Here is an 18,194-nt window from a genome sequence, read left to right as displayed (position 1 = left end):
TCTTATGAAAAAGAGATGACATTATGAAATTCTATATAGGAGGACTATGTATTATGTGAGATTTATAAATCCACTGCTCCTCAGCTAGTATAATAATATAATTGATATAATTTAATATATAATTAATGTAATATAAATATATTTCACACCATATGTAGTGCTTCAGAGTTTTAGTAGTATGGTCTGTGTAACAGCCTAAATTAGTAGAGACTTGAGCATGTCAATCCACATGAATGGACTTGGGAATGCAGCAACCCAGGTGGGTTCGATTTTTTTTCAAGTAGGTTGAATACTAGTTTCTGTTTTGCCATGCAGATTACACTTCCTGTGTAATGTTTCAAGAATCCAGTTAATTTTGGAAGAGAAGAATGAAAATAGATGGGATGGATGAATGCTGTGTAACAGAAACAGAACCTTTATTTAATGCAGGCATTGAGAGCTTTTTCATTGCTATTGTGAACTCATTTAGCATGTTGTTTTTTTGTCTTTTTTTTTTTAAGTAATAGAAGCTATGCAGAAAGGTCACAGTGGAAAAAGGAGATAATGATAGTTCCCTCAAGTCAGTAGCCTTTTAAACATACCCTGCCTTGTAGAAAATTTTAAGCAATAAACTGCAGTTAGGTTAGGCTTGGTAAGGGAAGCAAGGTAAGTGTGCTGTATGCAGTTTTGGGATTGGAATGAAGGTTATTCTGCAGGGGATATCAATTACCTTGCCATTTGACTTTTATGCTTTCAACATGATTTTAAAAGTTGGCCATTCAAACATGAGGAAATTCTACAGATGCATACTTTTATGTAGTGCTAGAGAAACTCTTAACAGAGACTGTGACAGTGGTTGTAAAAATCATCCACTAAATATCCCAAATATTTGTTTAAGAAATACGTGTTGACCCACTGTTCTTGAGTAATTCTGGAAATATATGTGTGCTTGGTCTCTGGCTATCACTTACTGTCTATTTTCTGGCTATTCTATGCATTAACAACTGGCAACTCTTGTTTTTCTGTAAAGCACTTCAGAAGCTTTCGGTAAAAGTTTTCAGCTCTCAGTTCTTTAGAGATCCAATTTCACAGCAGTGTTGCCATTGTTCTGGCAATGAACCTTTGGTTTTAAAAAACGTTGCATATTTTAATGACCTTTATATACATATATCAACATCAAGTTTGTTATCATTCACTTTGATTATTTTATAAGAAAAAAAATCTGGCCACTTCTATTGTTATGGGATTGTGTAATGATGTCTTCTCTTGCTATTTCTCCTTGCATGGAAATGAGTATGGTTCAGGTTATGTACTGCTGCAGGTTCTTATGTGAAGAAAAATCTGCCAGTGGGAGAAATTCATAGGTTTGGAAGAACTTGTGCGATATATCAGTACTTGGAACAAGCGAGAGTTTAGCAACAGGAAGCCCAGATCTTTATCCTGACTGAGGATTGTAGAAGCTGTGGGATAGACAATACCTTGATCTTCTCAGGAACTCCTAATGAGTTCAGGAAAGCATTGTATTCTTGCATGTGACCTCAAGATAAGAACAGTTAAAACTTAATAAATAAATGATAAAAATCTGGGGGCTTTTCTATTAAGCAGAATAATACAGTATTCAGTCAGTCAACACAACAGTTTTATGTTCAACTGCTGATGGATATATTTTGACAGATATTTCTGTATTTTTCCCCATTCTAATGCTAGATAATCAGAGCCAAACTCTAAAACTTCCCTCTCAGATCATTCCTGGAAGCTTGCAGCCTTCCCAAGAAAAAGCCCCACAATTTGCTCCAAAAGGCTATCCAGTCCCCATATTAAGCAAATAAATACAACCTAAGTGATTGAAAGAAAAGTGAAACTGCCGGAAACTAACTGTTCTTTGTTTCTTTCATTTCTCAGAAATAGCTAGATGTGTCTAAGAAAAGCATGGGGATAACTGAAACTATTTACGTTTTTATGTAAAAAAAAGCAGTAAACCAAAACTATAGAAAGGTTAAATGGTTTAATTTTAAGGTATTTTGTATGCAAAATAATAGCTACAACAAGTTTGCACTGATACAGAGAGAATTTATTGCAAAATTGTACTTTGATTTGTCCCTGGTTGGGTTTTTCCTGTGATATTACATTAGTTGAACGGAACCAAGGAAACCAAGTAGCTTAGGAATTAACTGTAAGTTAAAGTCAAGAGTAAATTATATGAAGGATGGCCTCTTAAATATATTTTTCAAGTTTGAAATAGACATGGCAAGTTGATTCCTTTAAATATGTTAGGTCCTTACAAGTGGTTAGTGCAAACTGCCAAAAGATGACTCCACAGTATAACAAATACAGTTTTCTCCCTATGCGTGTATTTTTCTAGGCTATGAACTTTGTTCACAGCTATATGACAGTTGTAGTTCTAAAGCAAAAGGGCTTGCCATTAAAAAAAAAAAAAGGCAGCATATACAGAGGGAGAAACAGGGTTTGTCTACCTATGCAGGCTTTTGCGTGAAATTGAGTGTCCTACTATTTGCCTAGCACGTATAACGTGGATGTCCAGTACCCACTACTTCTCATGAGTTTAATGCAGGTGTGTTAATCTGTACCTGCAGGCTGGATGGTTTCATTTCTAACTCTATTGCTTTAGTCTGCTTTCAGTTGTCTATCTTGTATCTTTTAACTTTTTTGGTAAGAGTAGATTGTTTTCATTGGGATAAGACAAACTATTACAAATAGTCTTACAAATTTGTCTTCTGTTCTAAGCATCAAGAAGAAACTTCTGTACTTGGGTTTTTCTCCTAAGTATTTGGGTGTTCCTGTAGTTACGCTATTTTCTTAGCAGATTTGCTTCCACATGAAAGTGATGTCAGGTTGAAATACGGAAGTTGGTGAAAATTAGTTATGTTTATTTGTTCCATACTAATGCTTTGTTCAATATGTTTTATATGCTATGTTCAGCATGGGACACATAGTTAACACCCTTAATCTCAAGGAATATTAATGTTTCTTGAAGATCTGCAAACAGAGAGGGACCAGTTTGCATCACTTGGCACACTCACTCTTTCAAAAGGCAAAACTTGCACCCTTTCTTATACTGCTGGGTCTTTCCTGTTGAAACTCTTTTGGTGATGCCTCCAGTAGCAGTGTCCCAGCAGGGATAGTTTTGCTTTGTCGGTTTTTGTTTTGGTGAGGTGTTGGGTTTTTTTGCAGGGGAATGTTTGTGTTTGTTTTTTGTTTGTTTGTGGGGTTTTTGTTTGTTTTGGGTTTTTTTGTTTGGTTGGTTTTGTTTTGTTATTCTTTTTTGTGTGTGTGTCCTTCTGTCGAGTTAACATGGTCCTGTTGCTGAAAAGGTGGGAGAAAGCACACAGATTCTGCGCTAATAGATGTGCCCACCCCATAGCAGTGTTTACCTAAAGGGGAGATCATAGAATCATTTAGGTTGGAAAAGACCTTTAAACCACCAAGGTTTGCAGTGTGAACTTCCACTTTGCTGGCACAGGAATGCCTCCAGCTTCATCCTCTGCCAGCGTGGTTGTTCCAATGGCCAGATGACCAGCATGGCTGTTGAGGAATACATTCCTTCCATGTGGCTTGGTGTGCAGGTCCAGGCTGAGCTCTGCGGAGCCAGGAGCCCCGGGCAAGAGGACGTGAATTGATTGCCGACCCCTTTGCACAATGAAGGGCGCGGGGACCTGTGGTGCCAGCCAGGGGACTGGACACTCAGAGACACGGCTGCCAAGGACTCAGCTGGAAGACTCCAGACTTCACTGGACTGTGAGGGTGTAAACGCCCAGGGGTCTCTTTGTTCAGGGTCCCTTCAAGACACCAGCTACAGCTGTTATTTTGTGATTTAATTATTTTGTACCATGATTAAATTATCTTAAGGATCTGGACGTCTGAAACTGCTGTGGGATCCCTGATATAAAGCCTACGGGGAAACCTCATCTGATTGCGATTGTGGGGTGTGCAGCTGCGAAGGGGCCTTAATCCCAGCTCAGGTGCTGCCATCGTAGCTGGCAGGCAGAGCGGCTCTCGGATGGGCGGACGGGGAGTTACCTTAACATGGCTGTATTTTGGAACACGTCCTAAGCCTTCTTGTTGCCTTCTGCGGGGGCCCGTGAAATCGGGCGCCGTTTTATTTCCTGTACCAGGGTGGTCTGTGCGGCACCGATGGGTTAAAACCAGCCCGCTGTGAGGGCCGGGCCGGGCCGGGCCAGCAGCTCGGGGCCAGGCGGAGGAGGGCGCAGTCCGGCCTCAGGCCGCGGGGGGGCGCTACGGGCAAAGCCCGCCAGGGAGGGCCCGCGCCGCGCTCTTCCCGCGCCGCGCCTTGCGGGATTCGCCGCTCTGCCCTCCAGCACCCCAGGATCTCTCTTGCCGTTTTACGCGTTAATTATAAAGAAATAGACCTTTAAATATAAAAGAAACCTTTGCCCCTCTACCACAGCAGGTAGGGCTGGGCTGGCGTTTCTCTGGTACGGTGAGGTAGTTCTAGAAACATTTCTTGTTACAAAGCTGCAGGTTTGCAATGCACCTTTGCTCAGGAAAAGACCTGTCAAATGGAGTGTTGTTTGTGGTAGGCTTATGGGGCCCTTCGGCAGTCTTCCAAAATTGTGCTTCCTTCCCACTGTCTTGTCTGGTTTATAATTGTCTTTTACTATTATTATTGCTAAATCTAGGAATTCTCTGCACATGTAAATTCAAGTCACTTGCAAGTTCTCTCTGACATGAATCTTTGTTTCATTGACTCCTGTTTTTTCAATGTTTCTCATTTTTGAGATGTTCCTCCATCAGCAGGTTTACCTGCTTCAATGAAATTCCCATGTACATGGCTTTCCATGCACAGCTTGGCTATTTGTGTTCTGAAAGGTCTAATCCAAAGAGTGCTTTGAGAAGAGCTGTTGTGCTGTGATCATTCACTGGGTCTCTCACTATTATACTTCTGCATGTTTCATGATCTGTTTGTAATCCCTTCTGATGCAAAGTGCTGCTAATGTGGATTCCTGTTAGTCAGAGGTACAGACATTATCTTGCACAGCTAGCGATACAAACATCAAGAACTGTGGCAGGGGAAGCCTGAATGAGTTCAGCAGGCACTTCAGTACAAAATCACAGTCATCCTTTGAGTGTAACAGAAGTGGAATACACATGAAAAGACATCAAAGGACTTGCTGTAATGTGTATAGCAGTTCTGTCTAAGACTAAGTCTTTTTTTTTTATTTTTGTATTTAGAGGCTCCAGAATAAGAAAGTGTTAAAATAAATTGAATAAGGCTTTTTGCCCCCTGTTTTGATTTTGTTTAAAGATGAATTTAGGTATAACAATTGTAAGACTTTTGATATGTTTTACACTGGCAGATAATCTGTAAAACTTGCTCAGGTTATATAGAACCCATAATTGTACATTGTACTGTTTAAGAAGATGGTAAGAACAAATGTGAGGGAAGAGTGTATGTGAAATGACATATTAAGGCAGAAACGTAAGCCTTGTATCTTGCCTTCATTTTTTATAAAATGCTGTTTTCATAGAACATAATGAAGTATGGAAGTCCTGGAGTTAATCTCCAGCCGTCCATATGTAAATATATGCATATGTATCCCCAGCTATCTTCTGTAGAAAACTTCTTGATGTTCTTTTCTTAGGAGTCAAAAGCCACCCTGAAAGAAAAATCAGTCAAAAGCTTTTTGCTGCATCTGTTTTGTATAAGCTTTATTAGTTTATCAGGTTTAATCTTGAAATACGATCATCTGTATGGAGGGTGGTTTTTACTGCTTGTATTTTGTGTGCCCTATTACTTGAAAGACTGTTGTTTTCTAATTTAGGAAAAGTATAGTTTCAACACCGAATTGTTTTGTAAATTCATGACTAACTCACATATGCCGAATGTTGTATAAAATGTCACACCTTGTGCACTTAATGTAAGTGGTGCAGTAGGTACTTGCATTTCACATGTCGACTCCACCCTGAGTCTACACACAGTAAAATCTCCATACCATCTTTAAGAGCACTTTGATACCTATTTTAAGCCTATCAGAGGTTGTTTTACATGGGTACAAAGTGAAATATCTGTTTGCCCCATCTGCAAACTGCAGTTTGGCAGGTGGATGGTTGGAAGCATTCTCAGTCTCACGGAAGCATCTGAATTTCTCTCTTCCCAAATGCTAGGAACTGCAAAGTAGGTTTGTGGCAAGATTTCAAGGGCAAAAAAAAAAAGGAAATTCTATAGAAAATAATGCTATTCTAAATAAATGATGGCTTGAGCTTGTAATGATTCATGATTTTTTTGTAATCACAAATTGTCTTTGTGGTATCTTTATTATTGTTCTGAAACCCAGTTCTCTGTAAATTTTTTGTATTGCAGAAAAAATATTGTGAATGAAATCATTATAGGGAGAATTTTCTGCTTGATCTCCCTGCAGGAAGTGGTATTCTTGCAATATGTCTCTTATGATAAGGTCAGAATTTTATATTTATTTATAAGGAAGAAATTGTATAGCTGTTTGAATTCATTTACAAGGGGAATTTGGACTAACCTGGATATCTGGGAATTTTAATGCAGGATTCAATAGAAAAGATATTTTCAGTCTATGTAGAACTTGAAAAATGTCTTAGGTGGTAGCTTTAATGAACTTGTACCAACTTTTTCAAGTTGTAGCATTCTGAACCACAGATGTGGCAGTTGAGTAGGACTGACAACTTAATCCAGTTGGCCAGCCCCTTGTGAGCATTTAATTGGAACTCTGAGACCTAAAACATGTTGTGCTGTATACCTTTCATAGAATTTCTTTTTAAGAGCTAAACTGTAGTGAATTTTAGATTAAATACCTTATTTTGAGGAGTGTATAGAAGCTATGCTTCATGTGCAGTTTGGATAGACTGCCACTGGCATGTTTGGAGTGAGTATTTAGTGTTTCCTCTGAGCAGTGTTGGACAGCCTTTGGTGGTAAATGAGGTAGGAATATTGCTTAGTATTGTGTTTATCTCCACTCTAAATGGTAAATAAAAGAATACTTTAAATCAAACAATGATACATATTCCCACCTGTAGAAAGCTTTAAGGAACATTCTTCTTCTATGATAATTTATTTGTTTTGTCCTTGAGCTTTCTGCTCCAAATGCAAGTCATCTTTCTGCCTTCTTTAAGCTAAATATAAAACAACGTTTAAACTTCCCGAAATAAAAACAAAAAACTCAGCTAAACCAGGCATGTATGGAGAAATAGCTCTAGGGATGAAGTGGCTGTTTGGACAAGACAGGTTATTTCTGTACTTATGTAGTTTTCTGGAAGGTGGTGCAAATATTTTAAGTAGTAAAAATGGCATCAGAGTCTCTGCAAAACAGAACATAATATATAATAAAAGTTAGTATTTTTGTAGTCAGTGGCTAAAACTATGTGAGAACGTGAATGGTGATGTTATACACCGGCTTTAAAAACAAAGTGCCTAGACTTTCTGAATGATAAGTGTTATCTTTCAAATACAGATGAACGCTCTCTGTGCACTTCATGAAAATGAAGAGCTATTGAACTCTGTCAGATACGAGTTTGCAAATGTGTTGCGAATTTTCTTAGTGCTTAAAATTTTTGCAGTGCTAAACAGCGTCTCCTTGGCGTGCAGAGTTTAGCATGCGTTGGTTAATATATAGGCTTGGTGGTGTTTGTTTTTCTTATCTGTCCGCACAGTTAAATGTCTTTAGAATCTGCCTTGGAGCAGCTGGCTGGCAGCTGACGCTGCTCTTGGCACCACCCAGGTTTAACATGACATCACCAGGAGAAGTCCACCTCTGTGCTTAAGGAAGTTGATGTGGGAGCCACACTGTGGGGAGCATAACTGCTGAGAACACAGAGGGCATGTAAAAATGGAATTCCTGAAAAAAATTGTTCCCGCTACTGCTTCTGGAGATGTTCCGGATGTTGGGAGCACAGCCCGTGAAAGCTCTCCAAGGCTGCTGAAGATGAGACGGGTCAGGCTGTTTTCATTAGGACAGACAATAGATGAAGACGAGGAGACACATGTTTTACATCCTGATTACTGTATGTATCCGTGTCATCCACCTGGTGAAAACTGATTGCTAAGCTCTTTCTTCAGATCATTATTATTTTGTTAAATTGACAATTTTGATTATAAAAGCCTTTCAATTGGAGTTCCTATGATTGTGGTGTCTTGAGCGTTAGAACTATTTTGTCATTGATGCATTGTCATCTGTTAGTGACCTATGTGGAAGCAAATTTTCAGGATGTCTAATTTCAGGATTTCTTCTTGTCTTTGCATGCCTGTATGACTTTTAAACCTCCTCTTTCTGGGATAAGAATATATTGAAGTTTTTAAACTGTAATGTATATAAAATTAGGCACTAAGTTGTCCAGACAGAAGTGTGTTACACAGAGGTCTGTGACTGCAGTGCAAGATGTGAGTTTTATGTCATCTTTTCTTTCCCTGTTTTTCTGATCCTCTTAAGTTTTCAAAGTCTTTCCTTTTAAGAGTTTTTGTCTCAAAACTGTATGTTTCCCTTTTTTAGTGTTTTGAAGATTGTACATTTTTAGTAAACATAATGTGTAAATAAGTAAGAATATGGATTTTTAACCTCAAGAATATGGATAAGGTTGCTTATATGATTTTTACTTTTTTTTACTATGTGTTAGTGACTAAATATTACAGTGTATTGTGCTAATAAAAAGTAGAATTAGTTCATGTTCCTTTTTCAGCTAGTACAGCTGGGTGGTAATGGAAAATTCAGCTTTACTTTTTTTTTTTTTCTTTTTGCCTTCAGCTAAAATAGTGCAGTCTTGAGCCTTTATGGTCTTGGATTCTGCAGGCTGTCAGATGCAGATTTTGCCCTTCACTGTGTGGTTGGATATTTTCAAGAATTAGTATGGTTTTTAAATTTTTTTCCTTACCTGCAATTTTTTTCCAGTCTACCTGCAGTGATGGGAGATGGCAAAATTTCATCCATCTTACTGGGTGATGAACTTACAGCCTTAGGGAATTAAGCTTGTGGTGGTGGTGGGAGAAGAGGATTCTTTTGGAAAGACTTGTCTTAGCCTTTTTTCAGTGCATCAGTTGAGTAAGATAGGCAGCTGAGGAAAGCGGGGACAGTTCTGTTCTGTGAAACAAGTTGTTCCTCTGCACAGCAAATTACAAGAAGTTAATGTTCTAATGCTATGGGTTATTAAAAGCTGCCTACAGAATAAAGTCTGTTATGGCTGCCTGTATATTTGAAAACTGTTCAGAAGCCCATGGTGTCAGATGGAGAAGGTTTTTTTTAGCCTCATTTAACTTGTAATGCTGTACAACAGCTCTGAAGTTTATAGTTGGATATCACTGCAAATTTAATATCTCCATAGGTACATTTCACCAATCCTGCTTCTGTGCTGTATTCTCATTTCTTTATAATTCTTAAAGTAATATTTAAAGTTCTTTAAGTTATATTTTTTTCCACATTTTATAATTCCAGAAGAAACAGAATTGTCTTTGTGTCAGGTTAAAAGAAATTGCTATAGGCTGATTGAAGTTTGTAGACAAAACAGATACATTCATCTTTGTTCAGTGTTTTGCTGATAGTTTAAGCAAATGAGGATAATAAACATAGAATAAAGTAGTCTGACTGTTAAAGATGAATTTTCCTCTATTGGTCATTAAATATGTGCCAAATGGTGATTATTTGGAGTGATTTTGTGGAAATGAGCAGTGACTGACTAATATTGCTTAATAGTGTGATGTCATCATTTACGAAATGAAGACTTAGAGTCTGTCCTAGGATCATGCTTTTACAATAGCAGATAGTAGCTGAATCCTCTTTAAATTATCTGCTTATTTCTATTTTTGTATCTTGGTAATGGAATGAACTGCTCTGCTGGAATAGAGCAGAAGAACTACTGTGTTTACCATTTGGGTATGCTGCAGAAGGCAGGTACTGACCAAACAGGTAATAAAACAATAGAATGATCTGAAAAAACGTTGTAGACATTTACTTGCTTATTGTTGGCAGATGTGGTGTTAGTGCAGCACAGGATTTAATATAATGAAGCTGTTGAGGAGCTCAATAGTTTTTCAAAGCTAAGGTGGTTTGTCCTATTAATATGTTTGAATTTGAGAGCGAGTGATGTTTGCTGGTTTTTTTTCTTTTTACTTGCTGTTCCTTATTGCTGCTGTTTAAGAAATTTTTTTGTTTTAATGAGAATTTAGTTGAAATACTGTGTCTGACAGACATTTTAAAGTACAACCATATTTTACAAGTTCTCCAACAGACAGACCAAGCAAAAAAACCTATTCCTGGCATCAAAATCTTAAAATATTATTTTTATGATACCACCTAGTTTGGTTTGCATCTAGTTGATGTAAAAATTTTGTGAGAAATTCAGGTGATTATAATATTTGTTGTTATTAAAATAGTTATCATATCAGCTTTCAAAATACTCAGTATAAGTTTTGTTTTAGAGCTGAAAATAGGAACTTACAAATATGTGCTGTGCAATGCATCTTTTAAAATGTGTAGTTTCCATCAGAATGGTTTCAAGTGTATTTTAGAAATCTTTTCAGAACTGTCTTTTTAATGTATAAGATGAATACAATTGTGGAAGAAAACCACAACTGACTTGTTGAAGTATTTGTTTATGACTGTATGCATCACAACACTTAATCGAGGTTAGTAAAAGATCAGGTAGTTTTTTAAAATTTGGTGTAGCATTTAAAAGCGTACATGCTCTCAGTTTTAGAAATTTGTTTCAAAAAAATCTGCAGTCCAAATGAAACATGCAAAGTTGAGCATGGAAGATTCAGATTGTGGTGTCAAAGAAGGGGAAGGCCATGACTGCCCTGTGTGAGGTGACAAATGGCACCTGTACCTGTGGTTTGTGAAATGTGCCCTCCTGTTGCAGCTGTTTGTGCTTTCGTTGTGTTACAAGGCAGGGTAGCTAATGCTATGGAACTGTCTTAATGACCAGCTGTGTAAGTCAAATATGCAAGAACTGAAGAAGAGATGTTAATTGTTTTGTTAATATCATAGTATTCTCACTGCTCACAGCCGTCATGTTATCCCTCTGTAGGGAAAGCCTGCTTCACTTTAAGTGCTTCTGCTAGGAGAGTAAAAATATGCCAACAGGAACGTATTCTTTGGTGGTGAAGTAAGGGAGCTGAAACTGCCTCAGGGGGTTAGTAGCAGGGGCTGGATATGCGTGAAGTACCTGTGAGCACTGTATCCCTATAATACCAGTAGCTCTGCAGGGCATATTCAGCTTCAGTTGCATGTCTAACCAGCCCTGTGCAGCAAACGATGACCTGGGACTTGGTGTTTATACATGAAATAAAAGTCAGTTTCTGTAGCCAAGTACAGAGAGTTTTGGTTAGAAAAGACAGGAGGGTTGGTGTGCAGCTAAGTACCATGGCTTCCCCCCACAATCTCTGCTTGCTTGTATTTAAAGACTGCTCCATAATACTGTTTGGGATCCAGAATACTATTTACATGAAAGTCTCTAACCTCTCTCCTTGTTTTCTTATCACTGCAGATAGCATTGTTTTCCTTGAGTAATGCCCCAGGAAATTGTTCTGTGTATATTTTCCATAAGAAATAATAAGTGAACCTCTCCTAAGGGCCTTTGGAATCTGTGCTTGAAGCTCTTTGCAACAGAAGGTAGGGAAAGGAGATTTTGGTTTGATTTTTGAGTGCAGTTTTACAAGCGGATCAGGCTGATATAACAGTTTGCTGTCAATGAAAAGGGCAATCTCACTCACAGCTGTGCAGCCTTCCCCATCTTCTCTTGGATTCTGGTGTAGCTTTTCCCTGAGCTGATTAATTTCACAAAGCCAACAGAAAATGTTCTAATGTATTTGGGGCACTTTTTGAAATGAATCGGCAAGAGGAATCAACTTGCTGAAAGGGCCTTTTGGGTCAGTAGTGGGGACAGCATTAGATATCTTTCTCACTAAAAGTAGCGGTCACCTTTTGGATATCCTCAGTTTTAATTGATTTGTGGAAAGTGAACTCTTTAATATTTTAGATAAATGGAAAAACAAGCATCTCTCCAGAGTTTTATTTTAAGTGCAGGGATGATATGTTTTATTATTACTGCTTATAAGCAGATAAAATGACCATTGGGTAAATGTTTCTTAAGTAAGGCATTATCTTAAGATGAAGTCAATAAAGAACTGAAATAAGGCCCAGCAAATCTTTTAAAAAGTAAGCCTAAATGCAAAGAGGGTACACCTCCAACTTGTTTGTTTTACCATTAATGCAGAAAATCAACTATAATTGTGTTTAATTGTCAGAGACTTCTCAAATATGATTTTTACTTTATTTTTTGAAGATCTGATTTTTAAAAATTGCATACTTGACTTGATATATACTCCTGCTGTAGTTTTTCTCAGGGTTTCATCTGAAGAATGTGCAGAAATTTATAATTAATATATTTTAGTCAAGTGGTGAAGTAGTTGTGATTTAGTGTTTCATACAAAGTGTGTATCAGTACAAATCAAAGGTGGGTCTAGAAGAAGTATTTCTTCTTACTTAACAGCTACTCATGTAGGGTATATTTATATAAATGTGTGGAGTATATGTATACAGTGAGGAGATAATTCACTTGTTTTCCTCTGACACATGGTGAAGAGAGCTTATCAATTTTTTAAATTTCTATTGGTCACTAAATAGATTATCTTTGTATCAGATTTGCAGGATCTCTTCTTACGCATCTTCTGGACTTCAAGCACTTAAAAGGTTTTTCCAGATGTAATGTTAGTATGAGCTTTTATTGACAACTGATTCAATGTAATGGCTCAGTGTTGTGAACAGGAGATTGTACCTTTCCACCTGTGCAGCTGTCTTGTATATTCATTTTTGGTATGCCCATTGCATGTCTATCTCTGGTGAGACTATTCAACTTGCTAAACCAGAAGAAACCCCCCTTCCCTTTCAATACCAGTGGATAGGCAGCAAACTGGAACACTGAGAAATAACCAAGAGCAAATTTAGGAAGTAAATGTCAGTAAACCTGCTGTCTGGACTTTGTTTTTCTGTTCTTATGACTTTCTGTCTTGCAGATTGTAAGATGAAAAGTAAGAAGTAATAAAATCTCCAGTTTATTAAGAGAAAAAAATTAAAGGTTAAATTTGATGATATTTAGCTGCAAATATTATTTGAAATGTTATCTTTTGGCTAATTCTTTGAAATAATGCAGATACAATTTAGTGGGAGGATTGTAAATTAATTAAACATATCTTGACCATTCCAGTCTACAATTATTTTTAATGTAATTGTGAGAGGGACAAAATAAAGCTTTTAACTTGAAGGAGAGGGGGAGAGACATGATATATGTAGGGAATGTGAGAAAACAGCATAGACAGAAAACCAAGGAAGTGAAGATTCTACAAAAGCTCATTGAGGAGAGTTGTGAAGTGCTGAAGTCAACAAGATGTGGAGAAACTTGTTGCAAAAATAACATCTGCTACTGTAAAACTGTTCTATGATACACTGGTAATAGAAGAACAAAAATACTATTTTAAATTCTTTGGTCTAAGGAGTTCATAGGCCTTAAAAGTGACATTTTGAGAGGGAGAGAAGAATTTAGCATAGTGTTCCTTTCTTGATTAATACTGTCAATACCTTGCCCATAGAATAGATTTTAAAACTTAATCTGCTGTCAATAATGTCTGTTAGTGATCCCAAGGTAGAGTATATAAAAGGCTGGATAATTGGACAGCAAAATAAAAGTATCAGCTTATTTTTAAGGAGCTGTTTTCTTTGAAGTAAAAAACTGTTATCCTTTAAAACATTAAAATTGATCTATGGGCTAAAAAAATCCCAAGTAATATCCTCTTAATGCTCAAGAACATATTTGAAAGGTCAGTGTAGTATTTACTAGCAGAATTAATTCAGCAACTGCATATGAAGTTGCCATGCTTGTGATACCAGCAATTCATATTAAAGTTACAGAAATATTTGAATTGGAACATTGTTAAACAGTTTTTCAATTATCACTTGAAAAAGAAGTCTGTGTTTCAAATGGAAAAGTTTTAGTTTGTGGGTGATCAGACTAGTCTTCACCTCCTTTAAGCAAGGATTTTCTGTTTCTAATGAAAACGTGAATTCTAAGTGGAAGAGTCAGATATGACATTTTTCAGTAAATGATATTTTTGATGAGTATTGGTAGTTTCTGTTGGCTGCATTTGTTAACTGTTTATGTCTTGGTTTGTAAACTTCTATGTTTCTCGTTGCTTTTGTTCTAAGCTCTTCAATAACAGGATGATTCTTACTCTGTGAGTTCTAACTTTATATATCTTCCTCTATTATGTGGATCCAAACTGAGGGAAAAAGAATTTGAACTACTTCCTCTTAATCAAGGGCTACTTTGGAAAGCCTTTCTATTTTCAGTAAATGTCATTCTTTGTGTCTCTAACTTAGCAATGAATAGCCTTTAGTTGCTCTTCAAGTAAGAATATGTTCTCTCAGGTAGTAAATGCTGTTGAAGAGTAGCTGTGATTTGGGAAGCAGTGTTAGTGGCATTGGTTGCTTTACTCGGCACTTATCCTCTTGTTCTCCAGCCAAGTTCTGAAAGGCCCCTTCAAGCAAAGACCCACCCTCCCAGACAGGAGGACTCTTGACTCATGCTTGTAAATTTTTGATGTTTGTATTTATTTATAAAAGAAGGATTTTGTTATGAGGCATCCAAATGCACTACTGTTTTGAAGAGATGGGTAAAACTTTCAGAAAGCCATGTCACTTTACCAGTGGAATCTTCTGAAGAGATTGTTTCTATCTGCAACAGTTTTTCATGATGTGCTCTGGATGTTCAGAACTTGGTGTATCCTCGCTTCATGAGATGTGCAATATGCCTTTATAGGGAGTAAATACATAAATAATAATATTCTTTAGCTGGTTAGTCCAATGAGGTCTGTAGTGAAAGGCATGTTGTGGATCCTGATTACTTGGGATACTTTCAGTGCTCATTGACAAGACCAGTATGGCAATATAAACTTTAGATACTCTAACATCAGGATGCTGTTGCACAGTCATATTAGAGACTGACTCAAAACTGTCTGGTGTCATTTGGCACGTCTTAAAAATGCATTGTTGTGAGCTTTGTCTCAGTTACTTCTTTGAGAGGATGACTTGCTGAAGGAAGGATGTTTTTAATTTCGAAGTATTTTCTAACTTGAAACAGGAAAACCAGTAATACATATAAAAGAAAGTCAAAACTTGTATAAAAATGTTGCCTTTACCTAGTATGTTGTTTTCAGTTTATTAGAGTTTAAGACTGTTTTTTCTTTGTTGATTGGGATTTCCATAAATTCCTGTTTCATGGAAGGAGCTGTTTAGAGCAGAGTAGGTTAATTTGCCCAGGTATTGAGGAAGTTATACCATCGACATTCATAGGTACACATTGTATGTTTGGATAATTAACATGTTCGTATCAGTTACTGGGAGAAATGAACAGTATGCAAATACTCTATCAATAGATAATATGACTGTCAAATAGGTAGAGCTAGTTGAATGAATGGAAAAAGCTAAAGCACATTGCACATTTTATATGAACGTGCTTTTACCACCTGATTTCAGTTCTCCATTTTTCAGTAATTGGTAGGGCTTGCAGTGAAGTGGCACCATGGTTTCTGTTGGATGTGCTGCCTGCTGCGGTTCAGGTGGAGCGCTGGGCTTTGCAGCTGCTGCCCCATGTGCAGCTGCTGGCAGAGGCTATTTTGTAATAGCCAGCTAAGGCGTTTTAAGGAACTTTGTGTTGTGGGCTGTTTGCACAGCTTCCAGAGAAACATGGCCTTGTAAAGTTTTAGTGTGTTAGGTGTTTAGTATCTAACTGTTGCATTTAGCTGTCCTTGGGTTTGTTACTACTTCTGGTTCTCTCCCTTTCTGATTTTTATATTTCTTTTCTTGCTCTTCTTTAGTGTAACAACATGCTTGCTCAAGATAAAGGTTCAGAAATGACACTCCTATGAATTCTTTTATTTCTGATTTGCAAAACAATGTCTCTTTTATCTTTTTTAATTACTTTTTTAGATCTTAAAAGCATCTCTATTTTTTACTTGCTCTTCAGGTTCCTACAAGAATCTGTTGTTTCACAGAGATGAGAAAGCTGCAAAATTCATCATTAAAAACTCTTAATTGTTTAAATTCTGGTAACTAAAGCACTAAAAAAAGGCACTAAATATTTGCTGGCTTTGGAGTGAAGAAATATGTCATTTTAGTTCCAACTACAAAGAATGCCATGTTAATGTAATTACTCTATTTTTTTTTTTTTCTCATACTGGGTGCTGGAGCTCCATATACTCCTGCCCTGTGTAACTGAAACATCAGGAAAGACAATTTCAGGAGTTGTAACCTCAAGAGAAAGTTGACTGTCAGTGCCTTGTCCCTTCTTGCTTTCATTTTCCTGACTCTTAAGTACAGCTGTCCAAGTCCTTATACTGTGTGTGCAGAGCTGCTGCCTACATAGGGATTTAAGCCATGGTGGAGTAAGTTGGTAGGTTTACAATTGTGAGGAGTTGTAGAGGCACTTGTAGTAGTTCCCTCTTGTCACTGTGCTGTCCCCCATTCCTCTGCCTACTGTTAAGTGCCCTGTGGCAGAGGTGGCTGAATGAGACATGTCTGCTTATGCAGGGCTCTGTGGTGCTTTAATGTATGAACAGCACTGCAGTGACAGTGGCTCAGGAGCAAACACTCATCTTTGCTTATGGCAGAGGGAGGAAGGCAGGAATTCACTTCTAGGCACAGGGTGAGCACATCCACAAGATCTTCAGCTGCTCTGTGAGTTTAGTGGTAATCTGCATCCGAGAATATTTTCTGCCCAAGTACTGTTGTGCTTATGAGGCTTAACAGATTGTGGCTTCTGTGCTGAGTTTATCCCTATAGGTAACTTTTTTCTGTAACTTTGTCTTCTTTAAGGTTTTCCCAGATGAATCATAAACTCTCAGTGGGTTTCTCCCCCCTGCCCCCCCACCACCCCGATGATCTCTATAGGGATAGAATAACTGATCCTTGCATAATTTAAATATGATGTTTCCCGTAAAAGTGGCACAGACATCCAGCAGCTTGGAAGGAAAAACAAAAATAGAAACATAACTGATTTGTAGCAGTTGTCTTGAGGCCTTGTAGGGTAACAGAGTTAAGCCTTTCCTTATTTTGTCCATTTAAATGCCCAGCAGCTAAGCAGGGATTTTCTGTGTAGCTCCATAACTGCTTCCAGGTTCCATTTAAAAGATTGGTGAAAACCGAGTGCTGGTTCCCCAAAGTCAGTGCATTGGTATGTTTGTGCTGAAGCACAGTGAGGAGGCTGACACAATACAGAATTGGACAGATCAGACCTTAAAGCACTTATTTCAGGTTCTCTGACATTGAAGCATCCTAACTGGGCTTTATACCTTTAAGTTTTATTTGCAGTCCTTGAAGATTGAAATTCAGCATCTGACAAGGGAGTAAATTACTGTGTTTTCCACAATTTTAGTTACAGGGCTGCTTGTGACAATTGGGAAACTTAGATTTGTCAGACTTATGAGATGAGGTAGCAGCTTTAGGCTTGTGTATCACTTTACCTGTCTCACTTCACCTTAGAGGGAGATTGGTTAAATATCATCTCAGAACTGCCTGTTGCAGTTTTTGAAATGTTTCACCTTTTTATTACTCATTTGTTTCCTTGTAGTCTTACAATGTTTGCTGATCTGGAAAGCTAGATTTTCTGGAAGGGCCGGATATCTGTTTAGTATAAATTCTTCAAAATTCATAAGGCTGTTGTTAAACTACCCTGAAAATTATTTGGCTTTTCAGGATTTAATTACTCTTGAAGGTTGTGGGGGATTCTTTCCTTTTATTTTTTTTTTCGTTTACAGCAGACTTACTATTCAAACTAGATATTGTTTACTTAATGAAAAGTTAATATTTAACTGTATCCTCTTTGATCTTACTCAAAGACTGTGTTCTGCAAGAAGGCTGTGCATCTTCAGTGTCCTTCCAGAACTAGCTGGAAGGTTTATAATTTACTTTAAATGGGAATAATTTGTAGTTCTTTGTGTGAATGCATTTTTTGTCAGTCTATATCATCCTGAAGATGATTGTAGTAGGTCTGAAAACTAAAGAAACTTCTGGTAACTGCCTGTTTTTTGTAACTGAAAAGAATGCCTTTAGCTATGGTTTTTAATTGAGTGTTAATATCAGAATGCTTTGTTCAAAATAATCTAAAATATTTTGTAGAGGAGTAAGTAGAAAAATCATATTCTGTTATCTTGGCCATCCCATTAGAAA

At 37.4% G+C, this 18,194-nt stretch overlaps 1 protein-coding gene across 10 annotated transcripts in view; it reads left to right on the top strand.

Annotated features, from left to right (window-relative positions):
* Positions 1-18,194, top strand: part of FRYL (FRY like transcription coactivator) — a 167,122-nt gene that overhangs the window by 24,618 nt on the left and 124,310 nt on the right. For 6 of the 10 annotated variants that reach the window (XM_014887954.2, XM_014887948.2, XM_014887947.2 and 3 more), the window contains exon 1: positions 7,749-7,989. The exons of the other annotated variants lie outside the window; for them this stretch is intronic. In XM_014887954.2, the coding sequence (XP_014743440.2) occupies positions 7,815-7,989 (175 nt within the window). In that variant the 5' untranslated portion in view covers positions 7,749-7,814. Of the gene's footprint in view, positions 1-7,748; positions 7,990-18,194 lie in introns of those variants that run through there. 10 annotated transcript variants of the gene reach the window in all.

Source organism: Sturnus vulgaris, chromosome 4, assembly GCF_052056855.1.
Source record: "Sturnus vulgaris isolate bStuVul1 chromosome 4, bStuVul1.hap1, whole genome shotgun sequence".
Taxonomy (NCBI): Eukaryota; Metazoa; Chordata; class Aves; order Passeriformes; family Sturnidae; genus Sturnus; species Sturnus vulgaris.
Note: the sequence above shows the minus strand (reverse complement) of the source record. Positions and strands in the feature narration are given on the sequence as shown.